General features: G+C 36.3%; 1 protein-coding gene across 4 annotated transcripts in view; it reads left to right on the forward strand.

Moving 5' to 3' along the window:
* Positions 1 to 14,455, forward strand: part of SCFD1 (sec1 family domain containing 1) — a 130,963-nt gene that overhangs the window by 21,808 nt on the left and 94,700 nt on the right. For all 4 annotated transcript variants that reach the window (XM_066277651.1, XM_066277650.1, XM_066277652.1 and 1 more), the window contains 4 exons: positions 3,638 to 3,727; positions 7,039 to 7,094; positions 8,060 to 8,145; positions 10,807 to 10,906. In XM_066277651.1, the coding sequence (XP_066133748.1) occupies positions 3,638 to 3,727; positions 7,039 to 7,094; positions 8,060 to 8,145; positions 10,807 to 10,906 (332 nt within the window). The remainder of the gene's footprint in view (positions 1 to 3,637; positions 3,728 to 7,038; positions 7,095 to 8,059; positions 8,146 to 10,806; positions 10,907 to 14,455) is intronic.

Raw genomic sequence — 14,455 nt, forward strand, 5'->3', positions numbered from 1 at the left:
GTAATAATAGGTACAGTGTTGTATAGCAGATTTCTGTAACTTCACTCATCTTGCTTAACTGAAATTTTCTACCCGTTGATTAGTTATGTCAAATATATATTTTTTAAAAACAAAGTATCTTTTCTCTTTTTTTTCTTTCTTTTTTTTTTTTTTTTTACAGAGAGAGAGAGTCAGAGATAGGGACAGACAGACAGGAACAGAGAGAGATGAGAAGCATCAATCATCAGTTTTTCATTGCAACACCTTAGTTGTTCATTGATTGCTTTCTCATGTGGGCCTTCAGCAGACCAAGTAACCCCTTGCTTGAGCCAGCGACCTTGGGTCCAAGCTGGTGAGCTTTGCTCAAACCAGATGAGCCCACACTCAAACTGTGACCTCGGGGTTTCGAACCTGGGTCCTCGGCATCCCAATCTGACGCTCTGTCCACTGTGCCACTGCCTGGTCAGGCTAGTTATGTCAAATATTTTGAAGAAAATTGTAGACCATAGAGGTAATTAGCCAATTTAGTGAAATAATCATTAATTTTCTGCTTGAGGATTAGTATATTTGATAACTATGATTTCAGTGGTTCTTAAGTAGGGAATATGTCCCCGCTCAAGGGAGCACTTGGAAATGTATAAGTGCCAATTGTACAATGGACAGGGCTGCTACTAGCATTTAGTGAGCAGGGACTAGGGGTGCTGAATGCTGTGCAGTATGTGAACCATGCTGGCACAGAGTTTTCTACCCAAAATGCCAGTTGTGCCCTATTATGAAAGTGGACCAAATGATAAACTACCTAAAAGAGAACATGGGTCTTTTGGATTCATTGAGCTCCTTGGTATGCTTTCTTGTTGAAATTAAACACATTTCTGAAAGGGTTTATTTGCTGAATTACCTATGTAAGAGATTTTTGATGATAGTTGTTATTTATAGAAGTCTGTTTACAATTAATTGAATTTAAATTAATCAGCTATTTAAGTTATATGTTTAAAACCTAGTTCCCTTAAGTCTTCAAACTAAACTTAAAATTTTTTACCTGACCAGTGGTGGCACAGTAGATAAAGCATTGACTTGGAATGCTGAGGTAGCTGGTTCAAAACCCTGGGTTTGCCCAGTCAAGGCACATACAGGAAGCAGCTACTATGAGTTGATGCTTCTTGCTTCTCCCACCATTTCTCTCCCTCTCTTCTCTTTAAAAATCAGTAAATCTAAAAAAATTATTTTTTGACACAGTACTTATAAATCTGGTTACAGAAAACAAACACCTTTACTTTTTCTTTAATAAGTTAACTCAACTGGAACAGACTATATTCTAATCAGTCCCATTTAACAAGCTTATTTAGCGAGCTTAGTTTGTTAAATTCCCTCAAACAGTTTTAATTTATAAATTCAGTATATTAAATTTTATTTTTTAAATACTTCAGATACAAGATCAGGTAAATTTATTAATCCAATAAGCACAATCTGCCCAAAATTTAACTTTTTGTTTGTTTTTTGTGACAGAGAGAGGGACAGATAGCGACAGACAGGAAGCAAGACAGATGAGAAATATCAGTTTTTCATTTCAGCACCTTAGTAGTTCATTGATTGCTTTCTCATATGTGCCTTGACTGGGGAACTACAGCAGAGCAAGTGACCCCTTACTCAAGTCAGTGACCTTTGCGTTCAAACCAGTGACCATGGGGTCATGTTGATGATCCTACGCTCAAACCAGCGACCTCTCACTCAAGCTGGCTGAGCCTGCACTCAAGCCAGCGACTTCAGGGTTTCGAACCTGGGTCCTCTGCATCCCACTCTAACACTATCCACTGTGCCACCGTCTGGTCAGGCATAAGTAATTTTTAAAAATAATTAAATTCATAGTTAATCCAAGTTCATTAAAGATTTAAATACTTACAATTTAATTTTCTTATACTACCTCTCAATTTAAAAAAATTCACATCTGAAATTAATTAATTATTGAATTTAAAGTACAAATATAAGTATAATCACATCTTTAATTGCCCAGATTCTCAGTGGTATAGTTATGATATAATAATAATTATAGATTGCTTTATAAATAAGCACTTTACAATAGAAACTTATTTACTCCTTAGAATTACTTTGTGAGTTAGGTATTATTTCCATTTTCCAAATGAGGAAACTGAGTATCAAATATTAAGTACCTTAATAAGGAAATGGCAGAACCAAGTTACTAAACACAGGTGCTCACCCCAGAGGCAGCACTCTTGACCAGGTGCCAGATCCTCTCAAACAGTACAAATGCTTTAATGGAACTTAACAGATTATTCCAAGTGTAAATATACTGAGGCAGGGAATTGGTTATCTGCTTTCCATGGATTGGGAATTTGTTAACCAAAGTAGGCAGATTTATGGTCTCAGTGAGACTCAGACTACTATCTCAAATAAAGTCGATTGATACTGTAAGTGAGTTGATGTTATTGATGGGCAGGTTTTTAACTATTTAGGTCAGCTCTCAGAGTGTGGGACTAGGGTATAGTATCGGGGAGCTAGAGACTTTTTATATAGATTTTCTTATACCAGTGATTAACAAAGTGAGCTGAGTGTTTTCTTGGATTGGTGTCCTCGGATTTTACATATTTGACAATATATTCTTATGCCATTTCTGTCCCTTGGTTTGGATAGATGCAGTCTGTACCAGCAAGTAGCAGCTCATTTTTTCATCCAGATTCTGTGTTGCCTGGTTGAATTCTTTATTATTTTTATGTTCTCTGTCTATACGGACAAAGTATTTCTATAAATACTTTGATATATCTAGTTGGATTCTCCTTTCCCTCTCATGCCAATCACAGGTTATATTGAATTTAATATTTTTTTCACATTGAGGATGTCAAAAACTTAAAAATATTATATAGATAACGCTTTAGTCTGATCTTTTAACAAAGAGTTACTGAGCATCTCCTTGTCAGACACTGGGCCTAGGTATTGTGAGAAATAGGAAGATGAATAAGGCAAAGTCTCTGACTGTCAAGGATGGTCTTTGCAGCAATGTTTCTGAAAATATAGCCCCAAGAATCACCTAAGGTACTTGTCAAAATTGCATATTTCTTAGAATTACAGTATTTCAAACCTATTGAATTTAATTTCTAGGGGAAAGGGTTTAGAATCTCTCATTTTAAACAGCTTCCATAGAACTTTTTTTCTCTTTGATATTCCTAGAATAACTCTTATACCCACTAAAGTTTGGGAACCACTTCTGTAGAGTCTAGTTAGATCAGAAAAGAAATTGATATAACTCATTATAATAAAAAGAAAATGACATGTGATGTTGGTCTTTCATAATTGATTTGCATTGTCCTTTTCTGACAGTATTTGAAGATCAGTAGCTTCTTTAGGCCATCTAGTGTTTGTGAATAAAATTATGGAATACAGTATTTTTCTATTACTTTGGTAAAAATTTTGTACATTTTATGTGGTGGCTTTTTTTATTATTATTACTCTGATATTGATACTACTCATTATTACTCATATTGAGGTAATATAATTTTTAATGGATACTTGTAGAGTTTAAAGCATAAAAAATTTTGTTTGAGCATGACATATGTTGTCAAACTGAGTGTTGATTAGGAGTTTAGTAATTTTAAGCATTTAATAAATTTTGGTCTCTTTTCCTCCTTTACGTGTGTCACTTTAGCTATTAATAGGCCAGACATCACGGACACGGAGATGGAAACTGTTATGGATACTATTGTTGACAGCCTCTTCTGTTTTTTTGTTACACTGGGTAAGTTTTCAAGTCTTTCTGGTTACTTTTTCAAAGTGAGTTATTTCACAACTCGTTTTGTTACACTATAATATCCTCTTTTTGTTTGTTTGTTGTTGTTTTGTTTTGTTTGTATTTTTCTGAATTGAGAAGTGGGGAGGCAGAGAGACAGACTCCCGCATGCACCTGACCGCGATCCACCCAGCATGCCCACCAGGAGACGAAGCTCTGCCCATCTGGGGCCATTGCTTCATTGCAACTGGAGCCATTCTAATGCCTGAGGCAGAGGCCATGGAGCCATCCTCTGCACCCGGGCCAACTTTGCTCCAGTGGAACCTTGGCTGCAGGAGTGGAAGAGAGAGATAGAGAGAAAGGAGGGTGGGAAAGGTGGAGAAGCAGATAAGTGCTTCTCCTGTGTGCCCTGGCTGGGAATTAAACCTAGGACTTCCATACACTGGGTTGACGCTCTACCACTGAGCCAACCGGCCAGGGCCTCTTTTTTTTTTTATACACTCCACACATGCACTTATTTAGACTATATGTAGAAATAACCTGAATGAATCCATATCTAATTATAAGTGGGGATCATTTCAGTGTGTTGGAATCAAGAGAGTTAACATTATACATGGCTAAAATTTGACTTTATGACATGCATGAATAACTGCCATCAGAACAAAACAAAGTTTAAAAATTGGCTAGTAGTCATTTTTACTTCTGCAGTTGACTGAGCATGCTTTGTATAGAATCTAAAATGTAACAGTTGCAGCATATAAAGAATACAATGACCTCACGAGGCAGTGGCGCAGTGGATAGAGCGTCAGACTGGGACACGGAGGAACCAGGTTTGAAAACCCGAAGTTGCCAGCTTGAGCCCAAGGTCACTAGCTTGAGCAAGGGGTCACTCAGTTGGCTGTAGCCTCCCGGTCAAGGCACATATGAGAAAGTAATCAATGAACAACTAAGGTGCTGCAACAAAGAATTGATTCTTCTCATCTCTCATCCTTCCTGTCTGTCTGTCCCAATCTGTCCCTCTCTCTGTCTCTGTCACACACACACAAAAAAAATTAAAGAAGACAGTGTTCTAGGTTTGTACTATGAACTTTTCAGTGCAATTATTTTTTCTATTTTAGGATTTATGCCTTTATAAACCTGCAATAATAAAAAAATTAAGAAGTCTAATGAGTTGATTTGATGATGAAGCCAATTTTTAGGAGCATTTTAAATTATATGAAGCATCTGTTTGTTTTTTAAATTTTTATTTTAAGTGAGAAGCAGGGAGGCAGAGAGACAGACTCCTGTGTGCACCCTGACCGGGATCCACCAGGCAAGCCACCTACCTGGTGAAGCTCTACCCATCTGGGGCTGTTGCTCCGTTGCTCAGCAACTGATCTGTTTTAGTGCCTGAGGCAAGGTCATGGAGCCATCCTCAGTGCCGAGGGCCAACTTTCTCCAACTGAGCCATGGCTGCAGGTGAAGAGAGAGAAAGAGAAGGGAGAGAAGGGATTGGAGAAATAGGTGATCGTTTTTCCTGTGGCCCTGACCAGGAATTGAACCCGGGATGTTTATACACCAGGCTGATGCTATACCACTGAGCCAACCGGCTAGAGCAGAATGTGTTTGGGTTTTGGGGGTTTTTTTCTTAAATAAGAAGCAGGGAGGAGGGAGAGAGTCAGACTCCCACATGCACCCCCACCAGGATCCACCTGGCTAGCACACTAGGGGGCTCTGCCCATCTGGGACTCCTGCTCCATTGCAACCAGAACCATTTTAGCACCTGAGGCAAGATCGTGGAGCCATCCTCAGGGTTAGGCCAACTTTCTCCAACTGAGCCATGGCTATGGGAGGAGAAGAGAGAGAGAGAGAGAAGGGAGAAGGGTGGAGAAGCAGATGGCCACTTCTCCTTTTTGCCCTGGCTAGGAATAGAACCCAAGACATCCACATGCCAGGCCAACGCTCTACCACTGAGTTAACTGGCCAGGGCCTTTATTATTTTTTAAATTAGTATTTCAAGAAAAGCCTATAATACTTCATTGTTAATTTGTAAAATAAAAATAACAGTACCAGACTGCTGAATTAGCTAAATTGTGCTCATTCTTTTCCTTTAAGTCAAATTAAAGTGAATCTTGTGAATAGAGATTAAACTTACTCTCTGAAACTGCTTACAGGGAGTAAAATGCTGATTTAGTGAACCCACTGAAAAAATCTGGTCACAGTGATTGGCCAACACTAGATTAAAATAGCCTTTCAGGCTCCCTAATACAGTGGTTCTCAAACTTTTTGAAGTTGAGACAAATTTAAAATCCTACAAATAATTGTAGGCACACTATATACAAATTTCTGAGAAATGTTATAATAATTAAGTCAAATATATATATATATATATATATATATAAAGTCCAAGCGTGCTTTTATGGTAATTAAATGAAATAAACACGACAAAATTAAATTTATTCTGACATTAAAAAACATTTTTATGTTACATTTTTTGAGTTATGCTTTTTAGAATTCGTAAAAAAGGGGTTAAAAAATTTTTTAAATGACAAAAAAGTTATCCTTTTATACGTATAGATACATACTTAGTAAGATTTAGAAAATTCGGCAGGTCCTGGTGCAAATGTGTTAAGTTTTTTCATTCTTGTGTTTATGAGAAACACGAGCCTGATGTGTCCTAGCGATTTCTTCAGTGTTTGGGCATATATTTGAAAAGCAAACTCTCATTTCCTCATCAATATATTGAAGAATTCCTCTCTTTTTACTCTTAATTGTGTTGAGTGCAGAAAACCCCCACCATACATGTCATCTTAACTTTACACCAAACAAAGGATAGAAGAAACTTGCCTCTAGTCTTTCTGGGGATGGGGGAGGGGGTAGTGTAAACACTCCATCACCACAGCTTAACAGCCTTTTGCAATCTAATCAAGCAAGTGAGTTGGAAGGTTGGGCAGACTGTCAGTTTACAGCCAATTCCCCACACCTCTGTCCCCCAAAAATCTAAATTCCAAAAACCCTGTTGGTTTTTCGGTCCTCAACAGGCACATATTTATCTGGAATATCATAGGGCGCACCTGGAAATCTTTTAGGGCGCACACTTTGAGAACCACTGCCCTAATGTTTTCTTTATAAATGGAAAGGTCCATTTCTGAAAGCTTGCTTTTACTCTGGAGGTTATAAATCCTTTTATGTTTGTAGCTTAAAATTGTATACATCTTTTATATATTATTTTTTTGTTATTATATGTTACTATATATGTTAATTTATGCTGATAAATTGTATAAGTATCCATTTTAATTATCAAGAGTGGAAATCATTGCTGACATCTATTGTTAAAATAGGTGCTGTTCCTATCATCAGATGTTCAAGAGGAACAGCAGCAGAAATGGTAGCAATGGTGAGTTTATGCCAAAATCCATTGAGGATAAATATTGTTAACTGTTTTCTAAAAGTACCTTAAATGTTTGTTAATTTAAAGTATATGATTGCTATGGGTTATATGTTAAATACCAAAGGCAAATATCATATTTTTATTTTGTAACATTAGAATTCCACCAAAAATAAAAAGTAATCCTGTTCTTCTATGTAATGAAGTGAAATTATATACTCCAATGTGCTGTTCACCCTATTTCTTTTTTTACTTAAATGTATATTCCTCATTCAGCCTTATTTCTCCAAATAGTATTTTATACCTATTTGATGCCCCCAAATCATTTAATATTTAACTGTATTTAGCAAATATTTATTAATAATCATAATCATTTTTTAAATAGTGAGATGTATTTTGCTACCCAACTATATATTGAAGAAAAATATAGGTTCAGCATTCAAATTTGCTTTAAAGATTAAAAGGTAAGAGATTAGAGAAATTACAGAATTACTACAAAGGAAGGAGGGTAGATGGCATGGAAAGATAGAGGAAGACACACTGACATTTTTTAGTTTTATTCGCCCAAAGGAATCACTTACTGGTGGAGGGCACTTTCTTTCACATACTCCATTCCTGTTCTGGAGCCTCTTGCAGCCACCACTATGCAGTCACCCTCATTGGTACAACAGAGTCACGTCTGGGCTAAAAGGTTGGTCCTTACTGCATAGCACTTCCTGTACCTAAAGTATAAATAGTCAAGGAAAAGTGATTGTTAATGAAGCCAGGCCAGTGTCATGGTAGATGAGGATTTGGTCTTTTGAAGTCCAAGTTATGATGGTATTGAATATAAAGATAAAATATTTAGATTTTAGAATTGCTATTTTGTAAAATAATTTCAAGTTTCTTAGGACACTAAGAATTCATTATATATTACTCTATATAACATTCTGTGAAACTTCTTTAAGATTTAATGTAAAATTTGCTTTTTTCAGAAACTAGACAAGAAACTTCGGGAAAATCTAAGAGATGCAAGGAACAGTCTTTTTACAGGTGACACACTTGGAGCTGGCCAGTTCAGGTATTATGTTAGTTAATGTATTGAAAGGACTTGAAAAGGAAACACTTGTAGAGTTTTGGGGGGTTTCTTATCTGATATAATACTCTTATACTTGTAGTTGAAATTTGTTTCTTTTTTAAAAATGTAAACAGGATAAGGGTTTTGACTCAGATTGCTTTTGAAATGCAAATGAAATATTTACCTTACTCTCTTTTGTTAGAAATTTTTGTTTTGCATTTTTATCCTCGCTTGGAGAAAATTTTTTGTTATATGGGTTTGAAGGTCAGAAGCCATTTCCTTTAAATTCTAAGTTAGCATCTTGGTAATAAAAAAAGTTAAAACTTGTAATGCTTATACCTGTTCCTCCGTATTAACTTGTTTCCATTTTTGTATTGAAATACTAATAACTTAAACTTGTAAAGCATTTATCTTTTTTTTTTCTTTTTCTTTTTTTACAGAGACAGAGAGAGAGGGATAGATAGGGACAGACAGACAGGAACGGAGAGAGATGAGAAGCATCAATCATTAATTTTTCATTGTGACACCTTAGTTGTTCATTGATTGCTTTCTCATATGTGCCTTGACTGTGGGCCTTCAGCAGACCGAGTAACCCCTTGCTCAAGCCAGTGACCTTGGGTCCAAGCTTTGCTCAAACCACATGAGCTCACGCTCAAGCTGGTGACCTCGGGGTCTCGAACCTGGATCCTCCGCATCCCAGTCTGATGCTCTATCCACTGCGCCACCACCTGGTCAGGCGCATTTATCTTTGTTAGTGTGTCTAGCATGAGTAGATAATGCCAAAGTTACTAGCTGCCCAGTTATTATTGAATAGAAATACTTTAAAACTGTCCAGTATAGTAAATTAACATTTGAATATTAAAAATAATGGGCAGTATTGGATTGAAGAAATAAAGAAATTCACATAAGTGACTGAGAATTATTTTAAGGGAAGAGATAGTTATTTTGGAAAATTAATTCTTACCCCCAGTTAAAATAAATTCTGTGGAAAATAAATTAATACTCAGAGTGTAACTGCTCTCTAGATATAATAATTTTTATAGTGAACTTCCTTAGACTTCAAGTCAGTTTGATGGCACCTACAGTCTTATACAGTATACTGTTCTTATAATTTGGAGTTAATGCTAACATTATGTTTCGATTGTTCAACTGTTTCAGCTCCCGTATTATATTCAGTGGTTTTATTACTGGTCTTAAATCAGTGTTTCTCATTAAGTGGAGCAGAAACATCAATCTCTCACCTGATTATTGCAATAGAAGCAATCACTGTGTTGTCATCCTTACGAAATTTTCTTCTTATAGTGCCAATATAAAGGAACTATTTTATTTGGATGATTTTTAAAATTTACATTATTATAATATAGTTGTCTTATTTTTAATTTGTTGGATGTATTTCTAAATTACTTTAATTAGAGGTTAACAACCTTGAGGGACTATTGTTAAATACATTTGAATCTAGTTGTAGACTAAATGACACTGCTAAATATCCTATAGTGTATAGGACAACTCCCCACAATGAGGAATTATTCAACCCCAAATTTCAAATAGTGCTGCGTTAACAAGTCCATTCATAACCTATCCTCCTTTGCCTGCCTTCCACCTAGCTCTGCAGTAATAAATGATAGTAGGAGGTAAGGGTGCCACTCCTCCTTTCTATTGCTAGTACACCCAGTGGGGTGTGAGTTACTAAAATGGTCAGACATCCCTGGCTGAAGAAAATACATATAGTTAACATAACCAGAGAGCAATGACTTTGAAAATTAATGCATAAACCTGTGGTGGTGCAATGGATAAAAGTGTTGACCTGGAACACTGAGGTCACAGTTCAACACCCTGGGCTTGCCTGGTCAAGGCACATGTGGGAGTTGATGCTTCCTGCTCCCCCCCCCCTTCTCTTTTTTTCTCCTCTCTAAAAAAATGGATAAATAAAAATCTTAAAAACCAAAAGAAAGAAAAAAAATTAATGCATACTTCTGATACAGTACTACCACTAAAGCAAACACATGGGAACCAAATGACTTTCTGCTTCAGTTTGCTTTAAGTCTAGTCTGTTTCACACCTATATTGTAATTATGGAGTGAAACAATATATGAAGTGTCTGGAAAGTGAATAATTATCTAATTAGGTACCCTAGTAGCATGATGTTACAGTTTTATATAATTAAAATGAGATAAAGTTTTGTGAGGCTTTTCTCTAGAGTCTGCTTTTTTAAATTTGTGTTTACAGGGAAAAAATTGTAATTTGTAGTTGATGAAAATGTCAAACATTTGTGTAAATTTATAAGATTCTACTGTATTTTCTCTGAAGCTAAAGGTGGCTTTTCCTTTTTTTAAAAAAATGTGAAATATAAATCTGGTTAGAAGTGGTTTATTCTTACTTCGATAACTAATAATTCTGTAACAGTATTTATATAGATCTTTGTCTTTTAAAAATTTCCCTAAGTAAGACTTATAATCCAGCGTTATACCAGGCTTTGAGTATTCCACAGTATTACTTTTCTTGACTGACTGGACTAGAAATTTTTTAAAAAGCAAAGTAATATGGAATGTGAATGTTAGTATACTTTTTGTTTGTATCAAAGTGGCATATATTGGGAAGTATTAGAAAAGTTAGGTGTATACACAGGTATCAAGATGTATGTAATTTTTAAAAATATATTTACAGCTTCCAGAGGCCTTTATTAGTCCTTGTTGACAGAAACATAGATTTGGCAACTCCTTTACACCATACCTGGACATATCAAGCATTGGTGCATGATGTACTGGTAAGAGGCTGAATATACCACTTTTTATTACCATGTAACAGTTAGTGGTCCCCTTCATTTAAAAATAACATCGTAACTCCAGAAATACTTGAGATGGATGGAGTTGAGAAATATGAACAAAAATAGTGATGGGCTTTGGTATTGCTGGAGAATAGTGGAGTTCCAAACTTAACTTTAAGTTATAACTCATTGGTATTTTGGTCATGATAAGAAAATGGGAATGGAAGAATATAAAAAAATGAATGACCTTTTTTTTTTTAGTGAGCGAGAGAGTTGGGCGGGGGAGTATAGACAGGAGTGGAGAGATGAGAAGCATCAACTTATAGTTGTGGCGCCTTAGCGGTTCATTGATTACTTTCTCATATGTGCCTTGACTAGGGGCTCTAGCCGAGCCAGTGACCCCTTGCTCAAGCCATCGACCCTTGGGCTTCATGCCAGCAACCATTGGGCTCAAGCCAGGGGCCATGGGTCATGTCTATAATCCCACATTCAAGCTGGTGAGCTTGCACTCAAGCCAGAGACCTCAGGGTTTCAAACTTAGGTCCTCAACATCCCAATCTAACACTCTATCCAGTGCACCACCACCTGGTGAGGCAAATAACTTTCTTTGGTATACTAAGTATATAAATAAATATGTTCTCCTTAGGAAGAAAAGCTGTAATTTCTCCTGTTTTTCTAAGAATCATTTAGGGCTCATTTTATTGTAAAAATAAACAGCGTTTTTATATTACACCCTATTTTCTGAAGTAATTCCACAAATGTAATTTCATGATTACAAGAAATATCTGTATTTATGTATAGCAGATGATACACAGAGAAAAAAAATAGTCCCAATCTTCAAAGGCAATGGGAAGAAAACATGTACACGATTTCTGTTCAAGACATATGTAATAGGGCCAGAATAGTTTCCATTCAAAATAAAATTGAGACAGCTTAAAGAATTTGAACCCATATCATTGGCTTTATCAGAACTATATCTCTAATTTATGACCATCAGGTCTTGGGATTATAGTATTTATAGTATAAGGTCTACCGGAAAGTTCTGTCCATTTCTATCACAAGTTTCGACACGTAAGCACATGTTTATTTCGCACATGTGTGCCTCTCTATTTTTATCACTTAATGTATACATACTGACGTAGCAAATTAACTAAAACAAAGTTGATTCACGTTAGTCTTATGTGTGAAATGATAGTGTACCCATGGCTACTGATAAAGTTCATTTACGCCACTGTAATTTTTACAAATTTCAACAGGAAGAAATGCTACAGAAGCATGTCTGTCACATCCACCATATTCCCCGGACTTAGCACCCTCCGACTATCACTTGTTTTTGTCCTTACAAATTTTTTGAAGGGCAAAAAATTCAAAAATGAAGAAGATATCAAACAAGCACTGGTTCAATTTTTCGCATCAAAAGATAAAACATTTTCCAAAAATGGGATATACAAATTGCCCTCACGCTGGCAAGAAATCATTAATAATAATGGCAATTATATTATTTAATAAAGTTTATTGACGGTAAGGAAAATTTGTAGTTTGTTTTATTCCAAAAGTGGACAGAACTTTTCGGTAGACCTTATATAATAGTAGTATCATTATTGCAAATATTGCCTAAAATGTCATATACTAAGGAAATGAAAGACATGCACTAGATGATTTAGACTTAAACAGTTTATTTTTTAAAACCTAGATTTAGCTGTAAAGTATATTTTAAATCAGATTTCAGGATTACTAATGGAAATTGGCGATTCTGCACAATTCTCTATTCTAGAAGTCCTATGCCATTCTCAACTCCTATGATGTGTGTCAATGAAATAGTAGTGAACTCTGACTCAGTACAGAGAGCGAGAAGAATCAAAAGGACCATGGAATTAAACCCTGAGTAATGGAATATGGAAGCTAGTTTTAGGAGGTCAAGAAAGAGGCTGCAGAAGAGAAAATCATTCCACCATTGGAATGCCTGTTCTCTGCCAGAACATTCTAGACCCTGTTTTAACACTAAATCAAGGAAAATATTTCTTTCTTGTGGAGCTTACATTCTAGCAGGAGAGACAAGGTAATAAGTAAAATAAACAAAATATGTAACATTTCAGAAGGTAGAAAATACTCTGGGAGAAAATTAGTAATGGTGAACAGGATTGCAGTTTTAAAATAGGGAAGACCTACTGAAAAAGAGACACATTTGTGGAAAGATATAGAGGAGGTAAAGTAGTGAGTTTTGTATCTCTATGGGAGAACAGTATTCTAGCTAGAAGGGTGCCCAGTATCAAGGCAGCCCTGGTGGCCAAAGCAAAGGCAGGCAAGAGATGAAGTTAAATAGGACACAGGAAATAATATAACACAGGTCGGCTATATTCATTCAACCTTTTTCATCTCATAGCACACAGAAACTAATTACTGAAATTCTGTAGCACACCAAAAACATATTTTTTGCCAGTCTAACAAAAAAATATAGGTATGATCTTGATTCATTTACACTGGATGGCTATTGTTGTGTTGGCTGTTGTCGTGTTTTTATTTGATGATCTAAGGGAGAAGAGGTCAGTGCCCCTGACTAATTAGTCAAGTATTACACATTTCAAAATTTCTTGCAGCACACTGGTTGAAAATCACTGCTTAAAACGTTACAGGCCATTGTAAGGATACTGACTTAATTTGAGAGAAATAGGGAGTCACAGACAATTTTGAATAAAGTACTGACATCTGATACACATTTTAAGAGTATCACTTTAGCCCTGGCCATTTGGCTTGTTGGGTAGAGCATCAGCCAGGCATGTGGACGTCCTGGTTTCGATCCCCGGTCAGGGCACACATGAGAACCAACCATCTGCCTCTCTTCCCCTCCCTTTTCCCCCTCCTCTTTCTCTTCTCCCACAGCCAGTGGCTCAAATGGTTCAAGCTTCAGCCCTGGGCACTGGAGATGACTTGGTTGGTCTAAGTATTGGCCTCAGGTGCTGAGGATAACTCAGTTGATTCCATCATTGACCCTAGATGGGTGCCAGATGGGTCCCGGTTGGGGCGCATGCGGGAGTCTGTCTCACTATCTCCCCTTCTTGTACTTTAAAAAAGAAAGTATCTCTTTAGCTGCTGTTTAGAAAACAGACTCCTTAGGCACATAGGAAGAGTCAGTTAGGAGGTTTTACTATTATCTTAGCAAGAAATGATGGTAACTTACACCAGAACAGAAGTGGTGTGGTTTGTGATAATCTGTTGAATGTAGACTAAGATTTGCTGATGAATTGGAGATGAGATCTCAAACACAGAGGAGTCAAAGATGACTTCAGTGTTTTGGCCTTTGCAAATGGACAGGTCTTATTTATTGACATGGAAAAGAAATGGAAAGAGCAGTTTCAAGAGAAAGCGAGGTTGAATTTTGAACATGTTAAATGTGAGATACCACTTATTAAGGTATTCAAGTGTAGATATCAAATAGGTAATTAGATACATCAGTTTGGAGTTCAGGAGAAACATCTGGTCTAGAGAAATAAATTTAGGAGTAGTCCATATATAGATGGCATTCAAAGTCAAGAGATAAGATGAGATCAC

Source organism: Saccopteryx bilineata, chromosome 4 (assembly GCF_036850765.1).
Source record: "Saccopteryx bilineata isolate mSacBil1 chromosome 4, mSacBil1_pri_phased_curated, whole genome shotgun sequence".
Classification (NCBI taxonomy): Eukaryota; Metazoa; Chordata; class Mammalia; order Chiroptera; family Emballonuridae; genus Saccopteryx; species Saccopteryx bilineata.